General features: G+C 39.9%; 1 protein-coding gene across 11 annotated transcripts; it reads left to right on the top strand.

Annotated features, from left to right (window-relative positions):
• Positions 1-8,436: 8,436 nt before the first annotated feature.
• Nt5c1b (5'-nucleotidase, cytosolic IB) lies at positions 8,437-23,929 on the top strand. Of its 11 annotated transcripts, none has more exons than XM_042680829.1 (13): positions 8,437-8,469; positions 10,473-10,574; positions 10,921-11,094; positions 11,659-11,798; positions 13,056-13,064; positions 13,130-13,188; positions 13,267-13,437; positions 13,504-13,799; positions 14,104-14,271; positions 15,368-15,497; positions 18,147-18,269; positions 18,660-18,844; positions 23,398-23,929. In XM_042680829.1, the coding sequence occupies exons 1-13, from the start codon at positions 8,437-8,439 to the stop codon at positions 23,728-23,730; spliced, it is 1,923 nt and encodes a 640-aa protein (XP_042536763.1). In that variant the 3' UTR covers positions 23,731-23,929. The 11 variants fall into 11 exon arrangements, with proteins under 11 accessions (XP_042536763.1, XP_042536759.1, XP_042536768.1 ...); XM_042680825.1 differs by having other exon boundaries at positions 13,504-13,847; XM_042680834.1 differs by lacking the exon at positions 10,921-11,094.
• The last annotated feature ends 602 nt before the right edge of the window (positions 23,930-24,531 follow it).

The raw sequence follows: 24,531 nt of genomic DNA, 5'->3' as shown, positions 1-24,531 counted from the left end.
CTGGTTGCTAAATATTACTGTCCACTAAGAACAAACTGATCTTTGGAAAAATAGATAATTTTAGGGATGAAGGAGAAATAGGGCAAGGTAAGTCTATAGAGTTGTGTTATTCAGGAACTAAGAACAAAGAGAACCATGGGGAAATCCAAAAACACAGAACTCATTTTAAAAGATTTTCTAAAGGACAAATTTGAGAATCAAAATAAATAATGATGAAATGAATTGTATCTATTTAATAAAGTTGGCATGCAAGTCCATGCTTAAAGAAATTCAAGAGATAAGCACATACTTTATTAAAGTACAATGCTATTCTATTCTAGTTAATATAATTAATGAAGCTATAAAATCATCTGTGGAAGCTAAAAGTAGAAATGAAACAAAAAGAACTGAACATTAATATAGGTTCTCACAATTCCATACTTCTTACACATAGGGAAAACCAGTATCTTTTCCAAAAATGAATAACTAAAAAAAATACAAAGCCATTCATCAGACTAACAATATTTCTGTAACATTTTCTGCTCCAAACATCTAACCTAAATCCAACTGAAGAAACTAGTAGATAAACTCAAAGTAAAGAACATTCTTCAAAATATTTGGAATCTAATTTTCAAACTGTCAAGGTCAAAAGACAAAGAAAGGCAGAAGAACTATGCCAGAGACAAAAGACTAAAATGACAACTAAATATCATTTATGATCCTAGGTTTGATGAAAAAATAAAGAAAAGAATAGCTATAAAGAACATATTTGGAGATAGTTGCCATATGTGAATATAGAGCTTGGATTAGGTTACAACAATGTTAAATTTCCTGTTTGTGATAGATATGCTGTGGTTTTTATAAGGGAATATCTTAGTTTGGTAAATATGTCCTGACATAGGGCTGAAGAGGCACAATGTCTCCAACCTATTCTCATCTTAATAGAACAATATCTATCTATCTATCTATCTATCTATCTATCTATCTATCTATCTATCTATCTATCATGCCAAATGATGGGATGCAGAATAAGGGATCTAGAGTAAATCCTGGATTGTAGCTGGACTATTTGGAGCATGGTGGTGTCATTCACAGAAACAAGGACACAGAAGCGGCCAGATTTTAAAAAATAATAATTTTATTACAGAGGAAGAAAAGAGAATAACTGAAAAAGAAAGGGAAGGCATTAAACTTCAAACCCAAACTTTCAAAGAACTGACCAGTATCTCTAAAGTCAACTTTGACCATTTTCATCAAGAAAAGATACAGGATCCAAGTTAGACCAGACTCTAGCCTCTGCTCCAAGATGTGCTGCACTAGCTGCATTCATCACTGACCTACAGTCTGCAACAGTATCGAGAGACGTGGGAGGGGTCCTCCAGAAACAAGCTGCTTGCTCCTTAAATAGCAAACATATTTTCTCACCACCAGCAGGGCTGTCGCCAGGAAATCACACAGACCCAAAATAAAAAACAGGCCAAAGGAAAATAAAGAGACAAGGCTCTTAGTCTGTTGTCCGTGGGGCAGTAGAGTTCAGGGCAGGGCCCTCCCTAGGTGGTCATCAGGTCCAGAAAAAGATCTACTCACAGCCCTTAAATATGTTTATACAGGTGAGCAGAGGCAGGAGAGTGAGAAAAGGATGGTTACGAAAGTGCCTGTTCTGTGCCAAGCATTGTGCCTGATCCGTCCCTTACTCTGTGCCTGTTCTCCCCAGGAAGTCTTGTTAGCATTCCTACTTTACAAATAAACAAGATGGAATGGGAAGTAACTTGTAGAGGCACACAGGACCTAGGTACCATTAGCCCATAAAGCCCAAAGAATAATGCTGTATCTCTCCTGGGCAATATATTGTCCATTACAAGCTGCTGAGAATGATATTGGGAGTTCCTGGGCCTAAGAAAGAGCCACCTCCATGCAGGAAATAACTTAGGGACAATGTAAGCATGTGCATCTGTCAAGGACTCAAACGCTACCTAGGAGAGAGAGAGTCTCTTCATAACCATAGTTCCCACTAGCAGTGGATAAAGTCCTGAAAGACTCTGGTCAGGAGGCCTTTCCCTATGTTCTACTCAATGCTTGGCTCTGGACAACAGAAGCATCAAGGAATCATACAAAACCCTTGGGTTCAAACAGCCTCTCTCTATGAGACATACCTTTCCTCCTAGACACACAGGGTACCTCCAGGTGCAGCTGCTGGGGCAGCCTGGAGGGCGCGCACATAAAACCTACTTAGCACTTGTTCAACTGGCCGGTGCACAGGAGGAAACAGGGCCTCCCCCTGACTTTGAATGAGGTATAGCAAATTGATTAATGATGTGAGGCAGAATGGCCCAAGCAGGGGAACTCTACACGTTTCTCTTAAGAGAGCCAGGGCTGGTTTGGGGAAAGAAAGCTGTGCATTGTACAGAGGAGACGGCAGGCAGTATCTGGCTAATTAGAGCTTGGTGAAGGCTGGCGAGTGCTGAACATTCCTGCTAAGAGCTGTTACTAATGGGAGACATGGGATCATTTGTTAATTTTGCTTATGAGTGTAAGTGTTGAAGGCAGAATGGACGGACCGTGGAACACAGGCGATTTTGGCTAAGTCAAATGAAAAGGGGAAAACACCCCTCATGCGTTTCTTAAAAAGAACAAGAAAGGAATTTTACACTGGCACCACGACCCTGGACTTTATGAGAAAGTGTTCACCAATTTGAACTTAGCTAGCCAGTTTTCAAACCCTTTGGCCTACTTCCATTTGACATTTTCTCTTTGTTAATGTGCAGATGTTGTCCGGATGTATATGTTATTTTGGAGGTATATGTTATTAAGCATTTCTGTGTTTTGGGATGGAACTTAGCGATGAGTACTGGCCTAGCATGTGTAAGGCACTAAGTATGATCCAGCCCTAATCTACACAGCAAGCAAGAGTCAATGTTCATTTTTAGGCATTCTATTTAGTTGAATATCTGTATCTGAGGCTTCCTTTCTTGTTCTTCTCAGGTTAGCCTGCACAAGTAGAACATTAGTGCAACCAGAATCTGAGATAAGCCTGGTATAGACACACTGGCTCCCAATAAGTATTTTGTACAAGAAATTTCTACTTATCAGCTTTTGGCAAGAGTAATCTATGCGTTGTGAACAAGTTTCATTTGAAAGGTTTCTCCTTAATTAGATTTTGTGTGTACACAGTCTCACAGGACAGAATTCATAGCTGGAAAACAAGAAAATTTATCATATCCAAATCTTTATGGTCTCCAATCAACTGTGTAAACTGCTGTTAATATAGATAGAGAAGATGGATACTGACAGAACTCCAGGGCTACTAGAGAAAAGCAAGTAAAATTAAACATACAAACTATTACCAATATTAAAGATATGCAGAGCCAGGTGTTAGCAACTCATGTCTATAATCCCAGCTACTCAGAAGGCTGAGATTTCAGGATCTCAGTTCAAAGCCAGTCTGGTCAGAAATGTCCCCATGAGACTCTTATCTCCAATTAACCACCAGAAAACCAGAAGTGGGGCTGTGGCTCAAGTGGTAGAGATCTACCCTTTAGCAAAAGATCACAGAGACAGTGCCCAGGCTCTGCATTCAAGCCCTACCACCACCAACAAAAACAACAAAAATGTAGAATGAAGGACTAATCCTGATTCTACTAGTTATCACTTGTAACTATGGACATGTCCTATAGCTAAATACTGCTTGTTAGGCAAAAAGTAGGAAACAAAAGCTTTGACATAAGGTCCATTAGTGTGGGATTTTTTTTTTTTTTTAGCATTCCACCACATTTTATTTTTTTATTTTTTTTTTTAAATTTAATTTAATTTTATTTGTGAACATACTGTACAGAGGAGTTACAGTTACATGGGCAGGATAATGCGTACATTTCTTACCAAGCATTGCAGCCTCCTCCTTTGTTTATCCTTCACATCCCTTCCCAGCCTCCCCCCTCCCCCCCTAATCCCAATCCTTCTCCTTCCCCCCCCCCCCCCCCCCCGCACCAACGTTGTAAAGCTCGTTTTGGACATGACAACTTGTACTTCTCATTGTTGCAACAGGTCCACCTGTATCCTTAAACAACTGGTTTTTCCCCATCTCCTCCACAAGTTATACTGACATCAAATATAGTGAAAGCAGGGGTTATACTGTGGAGGAGGGACATACAAAGCAACAAAGAGATAATCTTATAAATGTGTTAGAAACACATGCATGAAAGAAAAAAACATTAAAATACACATCTAAGGGTTCATTTTCCTGACATCACATTATCTGACCTTTTCCGCTTGACTCATACATATACTAGATATTACAAATAAGGGAAACCATGGGACCTACGTTTCTTTGGGCCTGGCTTACTTCACTTAATATAATTTTTTCCAAGTTTTTCCATTTCCTAACAAATGGGGCAATGTCATTCTTTCTGATGGAGGCATAGAATTCCATTGTGTATATATACCACATTTTCTTGATCCATTCATCTACTGAGGGGCATCTGGGTTGGTTCCATATCTTAGCTATGGTAAATAATGCTGCAATAAACATAGTTGTGCTGGTAGCTTTAGTGTGGTCTTGTTTGTGAACATTAGGGTAAATGCCCAAAAGTGGGATTGCTGGGTCATAGGGGAGCTCTATGTGAAGTCTTTTGAGGAACCTCCATACTGCTTTCCAAAATGGTTGAACAAGTTTACATTCCCACCAACAATGAAGTAAGGTTCCTTTCTGTTAGTGTGGGATTTTTTTATAACTAACTGAACTCTTCAAATTTTCTTGAAATAATTGTAGGCTCTCTGGAAATTCTAAAAAGACAACAGAAAATGGTCCTGCTATTCATTGCTCAACTTTCCTCAATGACAACATTTTGTAAAGCTTTAGTGAAAAATCACAGCCAGAATACTGCAAACTACAATTACTATTTTCCTCTCTGTACTGTTTATGTGATACTGAAGAATCAAACCCAGGGCTTCATGCATGCTAGGCAAGCACTCTACCACTAAGCCTTCCTAGCCCCCAAATAAGCTTTTTATCCTCCTTCCTTTCCTTTTTCTTTGAGACAGGTATTCTAAAGAGAACAAGAAGATCAGATGACAATGGGCTCATCCACTGATGCTTTTAAGGATTGTAAATGCCAGCACCTTGCCTAGGCACAGAGAAAGTGGTCTGTGCCACGATCCTTGTCTTCAGCAGCAGTGGCAGAAACAGCATCCATTCCTACATGGCACAAAAGATAGCCTCAACCATGCATCTACCTAATGTTAACTAGACATGGAATCAACACAGTGATAGAGAAAGTCTGGAGGAGGTAACTTACACGTGAATGTTAGAGCTGCCTCATATTTGTCAGGCTATGGAAACAGAATGGGTTCTATTAAAAATTAGGATTGGCAATCAGGCTAACTACACCATTAACCTAAACTGTGCAGTTGACCAGAGGCCCATACTTGGTCAAGTTTACAAGTCTTGATGAGGACATTCTTAGTCCATATACCTGGACCAGGAGTGAAGGAGAGAGTTGTCTGATATGAGATCAGAGACATCACCAGAAGTACTAATGACTTCATGTAAGATTGTTTACATGCATTTGCAGAACCAGAAAGGTTTTCAGTATGGTTCAACATAACATTTCTAAAGGACTGCTCTTATATGTATGAAAGATGTGTCAGCCAGCTGTTACAATTGTTCAGGAAAGAAGTTGTTAGTGGCATTTGTGATGATGGGTGGCCAGGTTTGGATACATTTGGCACCTAGAACAAGCAGGATCTGCTGCAGTATAGATGTAGGATGTGAGGAATAAAAGAGAGTCAAACAGGACTTTAAATTTTATAACCAAAAAAAAAAAAGAGTCACAGGTGTCATTTATTCAAGCAGTAAACAATGAGTAGAAAACAGGTTAAAAGTAACCTGCTGAGCTGAGATAGGTGCTAGTGGTTCACATCTGTAATCTTAGCTACTTAGGAGGCTGAGATCTTAGGATAATGGTTGGAAGCTAGCCTGGACAGGAAAGTCTGTGAGACTCTTAACTCCAATTAACCAACAAAAAGCCAGAAGTGGAGCTGTAGCTCAAGTGGTAAAGCATTAGCTAGCCTTGATGAAAACAAAAACAAAACAAAACTCAGAGACACTGCCCAGGCCCTGGGGTCACACAATTTCCAATTCAAGCCCTAGAAACTAATAAAAAAAAAAAAGAGTGCTGAGTTTAATATACTAATAAAGGCTATCCAACCCTATATCTATGACTGTTTGAATTACTAGTTAGAAGTTGTACTCTTGATAGAGAAAGGCAATAGAAAAGAATTATTTATAATAGCAAAGAAATATCTCAAAGATTCACTAATTGGAAAATGTTTATGCAAATTATTGTATACCTACTCCACAATGCTAAAGAATCATTGTAACACTATTTAAGGTGGTAACATGAAAAACATGTTTAAAATTCTGAAAGAAAAGAAATTGTACATGCTCTAACAATATTTTATAAATAAATTTGAACTTTAAAGCTGGGTGCTGGTTGCTCACACCTGTAATTCTAGCTTAGGAGGCTGAGATCGGAAGATCAGGGTTTGAAGCCAGACTGGGGCAGGAAAGTCTATGAGACATCTTCAATTTAGCACTTGAAAATCAGAAATAGTGCTGTAGCTCAGAGTGGCAGAGTGCTAGTCTTGAATGAAAAAGCTTAAGGACAGCAACCAGGCCTTGAGTGCAAGCCCCATGACAAAGACAGAGACAGACAGACAGACAGACAGAATTTGAATTTTAATGAATTTCAAAAAAGGCTGAAGTTCTAAAGTTTGGTAGAATAGAGTTCAAAGATGCTTCTATTTTCCTTCCTCTAAATTTTCCTGTTTATTTTTGAATCTATCTGTCCAAGTATATATAACCCTAAAAAACTATTATTGTTGACATTATAGTTTTTAAATTGTTTCTAACTTTGGATTCAATTAGCAGTATAGAATCAAGGAAGAAAAATTGTGAAGGCAATAGAGACACTACCCACAGTATTTATTTCTAAGGATTAGGATATAACAGGGTGGTAGTAGTGGAGAAAAAGGGCCTTTGTGTTCTCCACCAAAGAATACAGACACTGGTACTTATAATGGTTATATCTTATATTTGGTAAAGCTCCAAGCTAAAGAAGTGTCTATTAGCATCTCCTTAAGTTCTGAATATCATTATTCCCTACAAAAGTAAGAATTAAGATTAAGATGGCCATGAAAAACTATGTCCATGAAATAATTCTGAAAGAATTCGCTCAGCACTAACAAGAGAATGGCTGCATCCTCTCAGAAACCATGGAAAAAAAGTAAAAAGCACTTGGTAAAAATAAATGAAGAATTCTTATTTAGACCTCATATATTTGTAATTTTTCTAACCTATCTTCCAAATCCTTTTGTGAAGATCTTTTAATAATCACTCGTTACTAGGACTGACAATAATATTCTTTTCTTAAAAACAGTTCCTGGTGATTTTGTCAGGCCACAGAACAACATCATAATGATGTAGCGCACTGAGTAATAATTATCACCATTCTGGTAATAACCAAGGTTGAACTCTTCAAGGAAAGAGGCAAGATGACACAGCATAGATGTGTAGTTTCCCTGTTTACTAACAAAGCTAAAAGGCAGAACCTAATAATCAAAAATAAATGAAGACATCTGAAAAGAAAGCATACTTTCAACTTTACACTCAATAAACAATTATGAAGATCTCATATTTTGCATATATCTCATATATTTGCATATATGCTATGCAAAAAGGATCAATAATCAAGGAACCTATTAAACATATGAATGCTGCTAGGTAGGAAGAGTTATAGAAGAGACCAAGTGATTTGAGGGTTAAAGACTAAACAGACATCAGGGAAAAAAAGACAGCACAGGCAACATTACACAGCAGGAGGAATGAGCTTTGACAGTTATTTCCTCAACAGGCTTTGCCATTGTGAAAAAACACAAAACACTAAAGCTAAGATCAGATCTAAACTCTTCATCTAGAACAAAATCTCAGCCACCAAAAAAGTCTTCAAAACTACTGAAAGCATGTCAAAGCCTGGCAGGATGAACAATGGTTGAGGCCACAAATGAGTCTGCCATTCCTTTTGACAGTTCAAGGAAACGTACAGCCCTAAGTGGAATCAATATGATGAATGACAGAGTAACTTTAAAAGAGTTTAAAAAGAAGGAAGTAGGATAATTGGTATCATTACCTATTAAACACCTGAACAACAGGTAGATAAGAAACCCTAAAAATGCAGTAGTTATAAATAAATGTATTCAAATATGAAGAAATACAATTACCCTGTCTTAAAAAAAAGGCAGAATTACATATACACAGGGTCAGTTTGTTACTATGGAATCACATGTGATGTAATACATTTAACATTCTAAATGCAGAGCTAGACAGAGCAAGCAAGCAATGGGAAATGGAGCTGGGTAGAGGAAAACCTGCGTAACAGCAAGAGAATTACAATAATTAAAGACATGAGTCAAACATCGTTGAAACAGAAAAGGAAGGTGAGTGAGGTAAATATCCTACATTCTTACTGGGGAGCTTGGGAAATGTAAATATTAGTCCATTACTTCCCTGTGGGAATGTTCTTCTAAAACCAAATAATTTCAGATAATGGCTACATGCAGAGGAAAATGGAGGGAGGAGATGAAAAGGAAATGGAGTGGGAAAGAATAGATTAAAGCATATGGTATAAGTCAGTCTAATAAATCAGCATTTACTGAGCATGCCCATATGTTAATGGTAAGAAGTAAAAACACAATGTTTGGCTTTGAAGAATGCCAGTGCAGGAGGACCAAGTACACATAAACACAGTACAGTTCAGTGCTCAGTAAAAGGCACAGGAAAAACAGAGGGATGTTTAACTCTGGGAACTGCCCCCAGGTTACAGTGAGCTGAGTTTTGAGAAACTATTAACAGACAGTTACAAGGAAATATTCAGGATGATACAAAGGCAAATAAGGCACAAAAGACAGAGCAGTGGGCCTTCAGGTTGGAGGCAGAGAGAAGTTCATCATGAAGTTCTGTCTAACCAAGTGAATAAAATGAGTAAGATTAATTAGATTTGCACTCCATAATGAGGAGGACGGATTTGAAGTAAGGAGAATGTGAAGCCATGAAACACATTTTGAAGGCTTTATTCCAACCCACAGGTAGAAAGGAAGTGGAAGTCCAAGACCCACCAGGGCAAAATTCAAGGCCCTACCTGAAAAATAACAGAAAAGGTGAAAAAGAGCCGGAGGGGTGGCTCACAGCAGCAGAGTTCTTGGCCTAGCAAGTCAGGGCGCCTGAGTTTAAAAGGCTCAATACATTCAAACCCAGTACTGCCCCACCCCAAAATCCATTCCCAATGACCTCACGCCCAGCACAAAACAGTACAAAAGGAATTGGGTTTAAAATACCTTGAAGTTAGAAATGGCATGATATTATAGTGACTGGAAATGAGGGGAGGATACTGACAGAAAGATTTTAAAATCCATTCAAGAACCATGAAAATCACATTTCTCATCACATTTTCTTCTAATCTGGATGTCATCCTTCCTAGTGCAAGATCCAGCATGTAAATATATAAATGAATGCATGAATGCTTACGTAAAGGCCCAATAATTATCTCTTGAAGTTGAAAACATCAGTGTTTGAACAGGTTTCCATAAAGTCATCCTCTTGTCTTTATGCAGTTTTCCCTATTAGCAAAAAATCCCTTTCAGCCCTACATGCTGAAAGTAATTCCATGATAAGACCGGAAGACGTGCCTACCAATACCTCTGAATAAGATTGAGATCTATGCTTTTAAAAGCCAGACTAATACTGCTAAGGCTCAGCTACAGGTATTAAGAAATCAAAACAGCTGGGTGTGATGATACAGGCCTATAAAATCAGAACTGGAGAGGTGGAATGACTGAAGCAGGAGGGTTTTGAGCTCATCAGCCTAAGATTTGTAGTTTGATTAAAGTTAGCTTGGAACATTCAATTAAATCCTGTCTCAAAATCCCTTCCCAGAGTAATATCTATCTAGCAAAAGGCATTGTACTTATACATGGATTTGTTGAATGGTGACCCATTTGTACCAGTAGTTAATATAAATAAATAATTCCCTTCCTCCAACCACCCTTCAAAAAAGAATAGAAAGCAAAAAAGAATGTTAATTCTACATGGATGAAAAATAACAGTTATTCTGCCTAAGCAATGTCACATTTAAAGGCAATGTTTACTGACCCTTGGAAAATTCTCCCATAGCATTCCTCACGTTTTCATTTTTAAAAGATAAGGGCTTCATGTCTCCAACGTGTGAACCAACAAATTTATATGAACAAATGTTCAGATGAATTGTGATTTATGAAATGTGGGATTTGTGCTTCTTTGAATGGGGGGAAACAAAGTCATAGACTTATTAGAACTTGGCAAAGTAACCGATTCTAGGCTTTACTTATCCCTTTATTCCTAAACCCAAGGTTTCTAAGCCCCCAGAGATGAAAAATTAATAAGCATTCTTTGTTTCCATGTTAAGAATGAGACCGGAATGCGATACTCAAAAGACAGTCTAGATGCAGATAAAAGAAAGGAATCTGATAAACCGGGACCTGATAGATCAGCTCGACTGAGCACACAGGTGAGCTGAGCTCTGTCTGCAGAATTGGTAAGAAAATGAAACAGCACAAAGCCCAATGGAAAACACCAAGGGGACAGGAGAGTTCTGGGAGACGAGAGTGAGCCATTCAAATCTGTACTAGGGGACAGCTAACGTCCTCATGAGAAGGTTAACGACAATTCCAGGAGAAGCTGGCCCCTGCCCTCCCTCTAGTCCACCTTCATCTCATGTTCCTACAAGTATGCGTGTACAGATGCCACAGCCTCCTCCACTCGGCCAGTGGGAGGAGGAGACTGGTCTTTGTTCAGATCCGGGAGGGAGGGGGAGTGTGGCTATCACATTGACCGTTTTCCACACAATCTTTCAGATGAGGCGTGCAGTCAATCCGAATCACTTGCTGAGATGTTGCCCCATGCGGTGTCACCCGTCGTGTAGACGCTGCCTTTGTGCAGTTGAGGGAACTAGCCCCTGCCACACTATGCGTATTTATATTCACATGTGCCTGTTGTGGGAGCAGGGCCGGCAGATCACCATGATCAGGGTGAGCAGACTGAAATGAGAGGGGGGAGATTCAGGCAATCTGGGTAGGGGAAGGATGTGGGGAAGAGCACTCTTCCACTTATGTCCTCTGGCATCTTTCTGAAAGGAAAAGGCAGTATGCTCTGGTACATAGCTACCTCCGAGCTCTGCTGCAACCTTGGTTAGGCACCAGCTGCCCTTATGTTGTAGTATGGCAGATTTGACAGATAGGTCATTTTAAAACCTCTTACTAGGCTTTTCCTGAAGTGAGCAAGGTGGGGGAAAGGGAGGGAAGACAGGCAACCTCTACTAAGTTCTCTCTATAGAAGTCACAGGTGAAACACTGTGAGCTATCATATCTGTTTCTTGATTTTTGGATGTTCTTCTGGGTGGATTTCTACTTTTGTTGCTTCACACAGAGTTTAGCATTGAGCCAGAGTCACATAGATTTAGGGTAAAAGAATGAAGGGTCAGAGTCCAGAGTCCTTTCTGAATACTAGTTTAGGTTAGCCTGACGTGGCTATCTTGTAGGTACATTGAAGAAGTGGGTGGTAGGTTACACCCCTGGGTCTCCTCTCCTTAACAGGGCTCCCAAGAATTATCAATGCCAAAGACAGAGTCTGGAGGGTACCACGTGCGCAATCAATGGTCCCGATCACCACGGAGCCCATCCAACGGGGCTCCAGTAGATGATCCCAGAAGCAGGAACAACAATACTAAGGTACAGCTAGATGAAAGGGAGATGTGGATGATAATGAATAATGCTTTGCATCTATTGAGGCATTCTATGTGCCACACATGTCCTCTAGACTTCCATTGTTTTCGTTCTAATTTGCCCTCTGCAAATCAGAACTCCCTGTTGTGGAGAAAAATCAAAGCCCAGAGGTTTAATAAGTGGTAGAATTCAGATTTATAAAAACAAAAAACGAACAAACAAAAAAAAAAAACCCAGGCTCTCTTAGGGCTGGAGGCTGTACTCTTTCCTTCCTTCCTTCCTTTCTTCGTCTATTCAACAAATAGGTACTGAGGACCCATGGCTCCCCAGAATTGGCTGGAAGGGTCAACAAAAGGGACAATGTTACATGGTATTCGATAATGTATAGCTAGGCCTGCCCCGCCCTCCACCACAAGAGAAATGATATATAGTTCTAAGATTATTTTCAGATGCAGAGATAATAAGACAGACCCAGGAGAGAATATGTATTCAGATCCCATCCATCATCTGTCATGTTTGATTCAATAATCTCGCCAAGGCTCTCCCTTTTGAATTACGAGCGAAACAATCATTAAAAGTGAAATCATAATCTACGGAGGCTTAAGAATATCTTCCACACTTGAATGTAGGGCTCCTTTGGTGGAAAGGATTTCTTCCTAAAGCTTAATCTTGTGTTACTGCGCTGGCATGTAAAGCTGATTCCCCCCACCCACCCACACACAATCATTGTATTCTTTACCAGGCCAAGGGGTGAAATCAACCCCTCCCCTCCCCCACCCCTCCTCCTGCTGAGCTACAGGAGTGTCCTGGGCATCGGACAGTCTGTCCACACAGTGAACAAGACACTGGGTACACAAGGAATACTGCTCAAGGGTCCCCCCTTCTTCCCCCCCCCCGCCCCAACCTGTCTGGAAGCTTCCGACTGGGCAGGTGTGTGCCAGGCAGGCGAGGGTCAGATCCCTGCAGACTCTGTTCCCTCTGCCTAAGAGAAAGGAGAACCTGTGTGCTATTTACTCAAAACCAAAAAGAAGGAGGTGCGGCGAGCCGGGGCGGGGTTCACCTGCGGGGTGCTGAGCTGAGAAATGGGGGGGGGGACAAGGTGGGGAGCCGGGAGACACTCAAAGTAGACACAGGTACTCGACACCAATTTCACAGAAAAGATCGCGTTTCTGGCGCCGAGAAACGCCTGCCTCTCGGAAGCTCTGTGGTTGAAAAGGAGCCAGGATGACACCCAGGATCCAGACCCGCGCGCGGGGGTGTGGGGCGAGCTCCCCCCGGTGGGAGATGGGGGGTCCCCCTTGGATTGAAGAGGCCCCGCTCTCTTGCTCTAGCTCCCCACCAGCTCCGCCGCCTCCTCCCGGACCTCGTCAGCCTCCGCCAGCCAGCATGAATCGCCTCCGCAACACCTGTCCACGCAACCCTCGCCGTCGCAGCAGCCGCCGCCACCGCAGCAGCCACCGCCGCAGCCGCAGCCGCCGGCGCCGCAGCCGCCGCAGCAGCCGCCGCCGTCGCCCACTCCGCCGTCGCGGCCCATCACGCCGCAGGACTCGCGGCCCCCGACGCCGCCCGAGCCCGAGCCAGCCTCGCGGAGGAGCACCAAGATGTACGACAACAACAGCTCCGAGTCCTGGCCCCACAGCACGGGGCGCGGCGAGGCCCGCGAGCTGCGCGAGCCGCGAGAGCCGCGCGAGGCCCGCGAGCTGCGCGAGCCGCGAGAGCCGCGCGAGGCCCGCGAGGCCCGCGACTATGCGCACAGCTGCGACTCCCGCGACTCGCAGCCTCAGCCGCCGCGCGAGTACCAGCACCAGCACCAGCACCAACACCAGCACCAGCACCAGCACCAGCACCAGCACCCCTCGCCCGTGACCACCGAGTGGAAGTCCTACGCCCAGCGCCGCCTGCTCTACCCCTCCGTGGACATCGACCGCGACTGCCTGTCCGACCTGCAGCAGCAGCAGCGCCGCCAGCAGCAGCGCGAGGAGGAGGAGGAGGACGAGGCCTACTGGGCCTCGGTGAGGTCTCAGTACGAGAAGACCCCCAGCTGCTCACGACCCCGACCGGTGAGCCGCCGCCTCCTCCTCCTCCTCCTCCTCCTCGTCCTCCCTCCCTTAGCCCTGGCCAGGAACCTGAGCACCTTCCTGCTCCTTCTCCCCGCCCGCGGCCTGGGCCCCTGCGACCTAGGGAAGCCCTGTCTCCTTCTCCCCCTTTCCCCCCCGCACCATCCTGGCCTGGACGAGGTGGGGGTCGGGGGGAGGACTTCTCCCGCTCCGTCTGTTGTGTGACGGTCCCTGTGGGTCTCCTTGCCTGTCTCTGCAGCCCAAACCCAAGCATGCCATCACCATCGCCGTGTCCTCCCGGGCGCTCTTCAACATGGTGGACGACCGGAGAATCTACGAGGAGGAAGGGCTGGAGAAGTACATGGAGCACCAGCTTACTAACGAGAACGTCGTGCTGACCCCGGGGCCCGCGTTTCGCTTCGTCAAGGTATTCGTCGGCCTCCCATCAACACAATGGGTGGGCTTGGAAGAGATTGGGGCCGAAGCTTGGGCAGCTCCTCCCGGTTCCCTAATCACCACCGGACATGCTTAGCCCTTCCCGGGGATGGGTCTGCTTGTGCTTTCACAGAAGTTCTTGTAACCAGCGAGGAAGGGGTTTTAGTAGGGAAGCCAGCTTGGGGTCTTGGCTTCCGTGAGTGGCACCCTAGTCCTTTGACCTGTGATGGCCGCTTTTGCTTCTTTCCCTAGAGAATGTTTTAGGAAGCAAACGGCCTTTACAGTTCTGAGGAGCATATTGAAACGTTAGCATGAGATGGAATAATTCGTTTTCGCTTATTCCAGAGTATATAAGGAAACTCAGGAGACTCTTGGCACTTAAGGGACATGGTTGTATACTGAAATGTGCAGCAATCATAACTGCTTCCCTATGTCACATAGGCAATTATTACATAATAACATAACCATCCCCAAACAAAATGACACCTCTACAACTTGTGCCCTGGGTGTACTTAAGGATCATGGCATAAGTTTGGGAGGAAACCACAAACATAAAGACCCATGTTTAACATATGGTCAGAGTTTCCTTCAGAGTTTCCTGCACATATGCCGATCAAAACTGGAACACTGCAGAGATGATCAGTCTGACCTCCTCCGTGCAGGGTGCTCCTGTCTACCCCCAAATCATTCCATGTTTTTCACAATTAAAACAAAAACAGCCATTAGATGATCAATAAGGAAAAAATTTACAAACCAAGAAATAAACAGACAACACAGAAAAGGGCTAACCTGATGCCAGACTCTACCTACCCCAGAGATAATTCTGGTAACCTTGATGATGTCATCATTTTCAATATATCTGCAGCGAATAGTAACTGAGGTTCCCCGCCCCCATGGATGGGAGGCAGAAAATACAGAACTTTGTTATGTAAACTGTGCCTTGAATGAATCAGGCTGTCTCAGTGAGGACCCTGACGAGCTTGAATCTGACCCGGATGAAGTGATTTTTCTCTACAGCTCCTCCCCCTCCCCCCCCCAAGTTCCCACCTTGCCTGCCCTTCACACATACCTATGTCTCTAACCTGCAGGCATTACAGCATGTCAACTCAAGGCTCCGTGATCTGTATCCTAATGAACAGGACTTATTTGATATTGTGCTGATGACTAATAACCATGCCCAAGTGGGAGTGCGGCTTATAAACAGTGTCAATCACTACGGTAAGTCAAATAAATACCATGTGGGAGACTTAGCCCACAGCTCGGGAAGAGAGAAGCCATGTTATTTTGCTAACTGTGGCCTAAGCAGTGCAATGTCTTTGATACCAACACCCCCTTCTGCGTGAGGAATGTTTATTTGCCTATGTCAGAACAAGAAAGGCCATATTCATTTTTAACTTCAGCACAGAGTTGGGCTCAAAGCTCTGGACTTAACTTGTCAAGTGTGAATTTCAAAGTCTTAATCCCAGGTCCTGCAATCTATTTCTCTGTTTTATGTTTTTCACTTCTGAACTTGACTTCAAGGAACGGTCAAACTAAAGGCTTTCTCCATGTGATCAAACCTCTTGTTCACTGTAGATCCATGTAAGGGTTTAATAAAGGTTTTCACTTCACCTTTCCACTCTAAACATTTGGTTTTCCCAGAAGCTCATGCTCTCTCACTCACACACACACACACACACACACATATAAAACCATACTTATGTCAGCAAAATCATCTTTATTCCTTTACATGGAAAATCTGATTGGCTCTAGTCTCCACAGTATTTCCATCAATGTGTCACTTTCTCTTAAAGTTTCCATTTTTCCTGCTATAAAACTACCTGACTTCCTATTTGAGCCACCATTACCCTGTTTTCTAAGGAGCTGACCCAGGCTTCTGTAAGTGTCAAGTAAAACTCAGGCTTAAATCATGCACATTTAAATTCTAGGTTTAAATTGGGCATATTTATAAACAATCGAGACATATTACAAGTTGACTTCTATTTTACATTATCTCAATTATGAGGTTGGTATCTTACTAAGACTTACTTTAAAAAATTACCTTTTGGAAGTGGTGCTGTGGCTCAAGTGGTAGAGCACTAGCCTTGAGCTGAAGAGCTCAGGGACAGCGCTCAAGCCCAGAGTTCAAGCCCCATGACCAACAACAACAACAAACAAAAACAGAAACAAAATAATACCTTTTAAAATGCAGCCTTCATAGTGCTTGAACACAGTGGTTGAACATAGATGAATGGTATATGATAATAATTGAAAATTATTTTTGTTTTTAATTTTTGAGACATGGTTTTGTTATGTAACCTCAACTGTCCTCAAACTGGAGAACCTCCCACCTCAGCTTCTAGACTGCTGGGATTATAAGTATGAACCATCACACTGTACTCCGACAATTGTTATTTCTAAGTCACACAATCTTATTTGGTTTAGTTGGCAATAACATATCATCCTATTGGTCCCTGTCTTGAACTCCATGGAAGCCTAAGAAATTGTGGTTCCTACAAATTCTGGTGATGAACCAATTAAGCATAACAGTCTTATGAAGCCTTATTCATCACTTTTACCTAGACGAACCATGTCTATTCCCTAGGTTCTGAAGACAATCTATATCTTTCTGTTCTGTGGTCCTTATTATATCATAATTAACGTTTACATGCTTGACTCCAGAGTACAGTGCAATTCTCTTCAGAAGACGCATATGTTTTCATCATTCTAGAAGTCCTAGCTTTACCACGCATTTTCTTAATTGTCACACTAATATTGACTAAAGACTCATAGAATCTATTTTTGTGTCACTTAAAGCCACCATTAGCTTAAAGGAAGAAATGAGTATTTTATTAACACCAAAGCAGATACTTCCACCTCCACAATTGACAACTTAGCCTGATCCTTTGGTCCGTACAAAGTCAAATATTGAACTGGACTTGATATTTTCCTTTATATCCTGTACAGCTATCAAGCTTATCATATAACTGAAAAAGACATTGGTTGGGGACATAATATTTTATTGTGTGAGGTGCTCACATTGGTAAACCTGTTTTCTTTCCATAAATACCTCAGAGTTAGAACTTTTCTACGTAAAATCTTTAGCAAAATTTCAAATTATATTCTTAAGAAAAATATCTGAATAAAAGAAATCGTAAGCATAAACATATAAAAGCTTGTGATAATAGTGTCAAATTACATGCAGATACAAATTATTCTTTAGATGTGGATGGATATTTTACAAAGTTCTTATTTTATATTATTAATTACAAAGACATTTGATAGTACTTTAATTGTTGAGTCTGCTAATAATAGTGTTAAAATTTTCAAGGTAGGAAGGAATGACAACTTCAGATGTTTTACTGACGTTAGAAAATAACATACCTCTTAGTTATATTTGTGAATGCTATTATATTGTTGCTGAAGAAATATAGAACTAATACTTAAAGCAGAGCCTCACCTTAAAGAGCCCTAACCACAAATAAGGAGGTTGTAGTTTAAGGAGCAAATTACTACAGTCTAGAAAGGAGGTTTGTGTTTATTCCATGCTAGTCAACAAGTTGGTTACACAAATCTTCCTGACTCTTATTCTTTAATAAAAATAATACCTACCATGAAATTGTGACAGTAAGTTGGAATGATCTATATAAATATACTTCATGAAGAAAATGCACCAAGTATACTCCCTAGAATATAACACCCAAGAAGCTTTTCAATAATGGTGAAATAATTTTAAACCTTCAATTATTTTTACAGTAACTTCCATAAAATTTACGAACTCACATAGACTTACAAATAAACTCAGTCGTTCCTAAGATAACTTTACTCGGATTTCTTATGCTTTGTCTTTAATCTCTGCCATAACCAAGTCTTTCTTTCTTCTTATAGGTTTACTTATTGACCGCTTCTGTTTGACTGGTGGAAAAAGCCCCATTGGCTATTTGAAGGCATATCTTACCAACTTGTATCTTTCTGCAGATTCTGAAAAAGTACAAGAAGCAATCCAAGAAGGTAGTAGTCTGCTTTTTTCCTTCTAGCTAATGAGGTCTAAACTAATGGTCAGTTATTTTGGGGATTCCATAGGATTAGGTGGTTTACACTCTTGAATCTTCTGCTAAGCTGTTTTTACATGTGTCAGCCGTTTTGTTTGCACTTTACAGTTTTGACCTTCTTGAGTTGCACATGCTCTGTGATTGTCCTATAGCCTATTTTAAACTTCCTGTCCATGTAGGAACAAAGGCAGTATGTAGATTACTGTACTGGGATGTGTGATTGTAAACAGGAGTGGTTGCTATCAAATAACAGACGAAATATGAGTTCTGGGAAGAATTTCTTCTTAATGGGATAATCTAAAACTCACAGCTCTGAGAAGAGTATTAATGAGTCCAAATGACCTGCCAGGTATTGCCTCTGCAACAATGTTTGATGGAGCCAAAGACGTGGCTTATTGTGATACACAGCTCCGTGTGGCCTTTGACGGGGATGCCGTCCTCTTCTCTGATGAATCTGAATATATTGCCAAGGAGCATGGGCTGGACAAATTCTTTCAACATGAAACACTATTCGAGAACAAGCCTCTTGCTCAGGTAAGTTCAATTACTTAATTTTCATGAACTTATTTTCCAACATACAAATTTAAATATTTTAAAGTATTTGTTCATTGTGATGGCAGGCCTCTCCTCAGTACCTTCATGGTTTTCTGTCTTTGATTTGTGAATTCTTACTTTTGAAGCATCTACTGATCACAACTTTTCATTTAAATACTAACTCTCCATTCATTATTCTTTAGGGGAATGATTTTTTTTTTTTTTGGTCCTGTCATGGGGCCTGAACTCTGGGCCTGGGCGCTGTCCCTCAGCTCTTCAGCTCAAGGCTAGCGCTCTACCACTTAAGCCACAGCACAACTTCGAGCTTTTTTTCTTTTTGCTTATGTGGTGCTGAGGAATCGAACCCAGAGCCTCATTCATGCAAGGCAAGCGCTCTACCACTGAGCCACCTTCCCAACCCCTAGGGGAATGATTTTATGATCTTCCCATGATAATGAGTTTCCCTCCTCCAAGATATGAGTAAAAGATGTGATACAGCTTCCCAATAAACCGTTTCAAAATAATAGGTTCTCAAAATAGTGGTGATGTTTTCTATTGCTTAGCATTTTATGTTGATCTCTATGCACGTTGACTCCAAACTCAAGACAGCATTGGTTAATTGAGAAATTCTGCAAGATTCATAGCCCAAATCTAGTCATCTAATCAGCCTCAAATAAGAGCAAACTATGAACACTTTATCAATATGAATGCAAATATTTAGGTTTTTGTAATTCATACACGAGCTGAAGTATTAAAATCAAGGTCTGAAATGAACAAAACTGATGTAACTTTAGTACCAAAGAAAATGTTAACCAAACTGATGGGCCCTTCAATTTTGTTATATGAAGAACTCATTTCTCAGTTCTTTATGAACCTTAATAAACTTATTTTTGCTTACTTTTATAAAAGTATAAATGGACTTACTGAAATTTAGCAGACTTTGCCATTTTGTCACCTAATAATATGCAAGTGATATTTAAATTTTGGGTTAAATTTATTGGTTTTTTTATCATGTGATTTATGATTTTAATGTGATAGCTAAGAAATAATTGCCTAACCTAAGGATCCAAGATCATAAAGATTTTATCCCATATGGTTATATAAAATTCTCATAGTTTCAGGTTTTTATTGTTAGCATTATGATCAAGTATTATATTTGAATACAAATTTAATGTGGTTAAGTTTGTCTGCTTATGGAAATACTAATTGCTCTAGCAGTATTGTTGAAAGGCTGACTTTCTGCTTTGTTCTTTTAATATAGGTATCAGTCTTTTTATAACTATAATAATATTGTTATAATTATAGATTTATAGTAGGCTTTAGGTTTAGGTGTTATGATTTTTCTGATTTACTTTTAAACTATTTACAAATTCACATTTCATTTTTATATGGATTTAATCTTCACATTGACTATTTCTAGTGAAAAAATCTTGCAGCAATTTTATTGCAGTTGCATTGAATTTATAGCTAAATATAAGAAAAATAGGTATCTTAGTAGCTGTTTTATTCCATGAATGTGGTGTATCTCTCTACTTATTCAAATATTTTAAAAATTTTTTATGAGTGCTTCATATGGAGTAAAAGAATTTTTTACTTTGTTATCATAAGCAGATTTCAAATATTTAAAATCACAAAGCTCCTCAAAGAAGTATTTAAATGACTCTTACTAACATATCTGTATTTTATCAATAAATTATATCCTTTTGCTAGTATACAAATAAAACTGGCCCCAAAATCCAAGTAAAAGAGGTTAGTATGGTCTCCTGGTTTAAATATTGTAATAAAAATTAATTCCATATTCCTCATTTCTTCCTTTTGGAAAGTTCACAAATGCCACAAAAACTAAGTCTGTTTTAAAGACAAAAGGTGACCAAGTGGCACCTACCAGCATTTGCTGCATGTATTTTGTTGTTGTTAAAAAAAGAAAGAAGTTACAAGTTGCTCATGTGTATGTATGCCTCTCCCTTTCAATAGAATAGGCATGCTTTTTTTCCGAGAAAGCAGAATGAAACAAATGTTATCATGTAAGTCATAGTTCCAGAAAAGTTTGTTCTCATGGTAGCAGAGAATAATACAATCTGAAAGTCAGTCTTCCAATACTACCCATGACTCCCCAGAAACTGACAATTATCCCAAGGAAACCAACCTACTTCAATAGAAGTACTAGAAAGAAATCTAGTTCAATATAATAGAAAAAGATTATAAAATATATTTAAAATTGCTAAGAGAAAAAGGCAGGGAAAAAAAAGATATAATGAAATTTGACAATAGATGAAGAACCCTTACCAGAAAAAATTGCCACAGTACTGAACATATTTTATGAATTTTAAAAACTCAATAAAACATGGTCATAAACTGTAACAATAATATCAGGGAAGAGATGATAAAATCTGAAGTAGTAGATTGTTGAAAATGAATAGAATTGAAAATAATGTCTCAGATAGAAAAATAACTAAAACTAAAATAGATCACAGGCAAAAGAATTACAACATATGTACAAGTGGAATCCCTGAAGAATAGTATTGAAATTTTGTTCAGTGAGGTATGGCTAACTAAAAATGTTTTGTAAAATTATATAAAAAATATATCAAGAAAACACCTTGAATTATTAAAATATGTTAATAAGTATACTAAATTAATAAATCATTAGAGATAAAGATCCACACTGTCTGAATAATCATGTCTGAAATATGCTTCAGTGAAATTACTTGGCTTCAAAGATAAGTAATTTTTAGGTCTTCCTGTTCATAAAGACCAGTCATCGTATAGTGTGGATAGGTGAGCAGTTGGAATCAGTCAGGCTGCCCCAAGGTTCTCAATAACTCATTAATGGTAAACGACTACCTGAAAGACATTACGGGCAGAAAATATAAATCACTGGATCTATATCTAGCAGGAAGTTCATTCAGGTCAAAAGAAAACAGCTGTGTGGTTGAAAAAAACTAAATTCTCAGAGATTATTTCCGTAAGATTTGTTTTTGAGAACACTCTGGGATTGAGTTTGGCTAGTATGTGGGTAACTGGATTCACTAAAGCACAAATGATCATGTAATACTTTTAACTATGGATTTAGAACTAAGACAGTATGTGATGTTAGATGGGGGGAAAGAGTAAATATTACGAGTCTTAATAATGTAGTCATTATATAGCTAATGATGAAGAGAAAACCCTCTGGGGAGAAAATTCTACAGAGTTGAAGTAAGTCTGCCGATAACTTCAGTTTCAATGGCCAATCAATCAGAGCATAAAATTAAGTTGGTTAAAAAAAATAGAATACATAACAAGGCAAACAAACGTCGAGGAAGTATAAATAGGTGACTACCATAACATAATATGAGAAAAAGGATATAATGAGAGAAATGTTGCTAAACACCTTCATGTCATTTCTCTTTGTAAACTGGGGCTTGGCAGTACATGGTAGTAATCCCATAACTTTGCATGGCTAAGGCAGGAGAATCTCAAGTCTGATGCCATCCTGGGCTATATAGCAAAAATTTGTGTCAAAAATACCAAAAAAATGCAAGAGATTTCTTAAGACAATACCAAAAAAATCCAGAATTGTTAAAAAAAACATTGTTAAAGATTATAGTTATTAAGTTCCTTTGTAGTGCAAACTAATATAAAGTTTCTCAAGTCATAAGAACTGCATATGTGATTATTCACTTAGTGAATAAGCTTTCACCATACTTCATCTTGGAAAATCCAATGAAAACCCCAAATACATACAATATGAAGTATATTTGTAATAGGAATAATTTCAAGTCCACTAGAACTCAACTACTGTTTTAAAACATAAGGCTTTCAGGTTGTATCCCATGGAAAATCCAATCCCTTAGTCTATACACTAGAGAAACAACTGAAACAATGTTCAGAAAAATTGAAAATGAAAATGAAAGAAAATATGAAGCAGCTATAAATATATAATGATTGGGGGGGATGCAGTAGATCAAAAAGAGTACACTTTTAATGTTAAAACTGTGCTATTCATTTTTTTAAAAACCCTAACTTTAGAAAGTGGTATCAATATGAGAATTTGAACTGAACCATCTCTAGTCCAGCTTTTTGCTAGTTATTTTGGAGATGGAGTCTTGCCAACTTTCCTGCCTGGACTGGCTTCAAACTATAATCCTCCAGGTCTCAGCCTTCAGAATAGCTGGGATTACAGATGTGAGTCACCAGTTCCCAGCCCTCCCCACCAAAAAATAGTGCTTTTGATGACCACCAGAGTTTATTTGGAGTGGCCATCTATCTTGTTTACTAGATCTCATCTAATATGAATAGTTTATGCTCATTGTAACTTGTTTATTTACAGATCATTCTTTTACATGTCACGTATGTTGGTTTAGATGATAAATTATATGCCCAACCTAGTTTTGTTTCATAAATTTAAGGTGATTGCATTGTCAGGTCACACATTCACATAAAGGTAGTAAGTTTTAGCACTGGTCAACCCAGGAACTGCATGTAATGTGAGGTCTTTTCTAAACTCATTCAAGCCTCTACCATGCCTTTCAGCTCCTCAGTTATAGCTGTGATATGTGTTTCTTTCGCAGGGTCCTTTGAAAGGCTTTCTGGAAGATTTAGGCAGACTGCAAAAGAAGTTTTATGCCAAAGACGAGCGGTTACTTTGTCCTATTAGGACCTACCTGGTTACAGCCAGAAGCGCAGCCAGTTCAGGCGCCCGTGTGCTGAAGACCCTTCGACGCTGGGGTCTTGAAATAGACGAAGCCCTTTTCCTTGCTGGAGCTCCAAAAGGTCCCATTTTGGTGAAGATCCGGCCTCACATCTTCTTTGATGACCAAATGTTTCACATTGAAGCAGCCCAGAAGTTCGGCACCATCTCGGCTCATGTACCTTATGGCATTAGTCAAAAATACAACTGTTAGCGACTGGAAGAAGAAATAAAGCAGTGACAGGCTGGTATTACCAGTGGTACATCTTTTGGATGTCAAGAATAATTAGGTGTCAGAAGATTGGACCTCATAACTTAGATCCTCTGTAAAGCTTTTCTCTTCATTTATTTGAAAACATTTTGAATTGACAAGTTACCACCAAGCTCCTTTTCTAAAAACCAACAATGCTAAATGCATGCCATTGCACTTGCTTCTGTGTAAGTCATAACAGTGACTCTTTAGAATAAGTTCAAAATGACCGTGATGAAGGGGCTTTCAGAAGCTTATTTCATGAAATGTTGCTCATTTTTGGATGTTGCCTTAGATGAGTGATCGTCAGAGATGGAATGAGTTCTGAAAACAAGAGCTTTTCATTCTGTTGCCTCTTTGACCAGCATTTTGCCTCATTCGAAATGAGAATGTCATTCGACCTGCAGGCATATACCAACTTTCCTCATTTCGAAATAAATCAACTGGTTGTTTCAACTGAGTGCTTTCTAAAATGAATTCTAAGAATAAGCTTCCTAAAAAAATTTTGAAAGTTTCTGGGGGATATGAACCACATGTAGACCACAGATACTGAAATGTCTAGCTTTAGGCCTGGCAAATTGGACCAATATTTGCAATAAAAGAAAAAAGGTTGACCATCACTTCAAAATGTAATAGACAGTGTGGTGGCCTTTGTCATTGTTGTGATTTGTATTTTCAACAAGATTGGCTATTAACCGTAGTATCTGCTAGGCACAGTGAGCTGGTCATTTTTGTGTCACCTCAGCCTCTCATCAAATTAAATAT

Source organism: Dipodomys spectabilis, unplaced genomic scaffold (assembly GCF_019054845.1).
Source record: "Dipodomys spectabilis isolate Male_0828 unplaced genomic scaffold, ASM1905484v1 ptg000066l, whole genome shotgun sequence".
NCBI lineage: Eukaryota > Metazoa > Chordata > Mammalia > Rodentia > Heteromyidae > Dipodomys > Dipodomys spectabilis.
The sequence above is the reverse complement of the archived record's forward strand: the minus strand, read 5'-3'. Positions and strand labels throughout refer to the sequence as shown.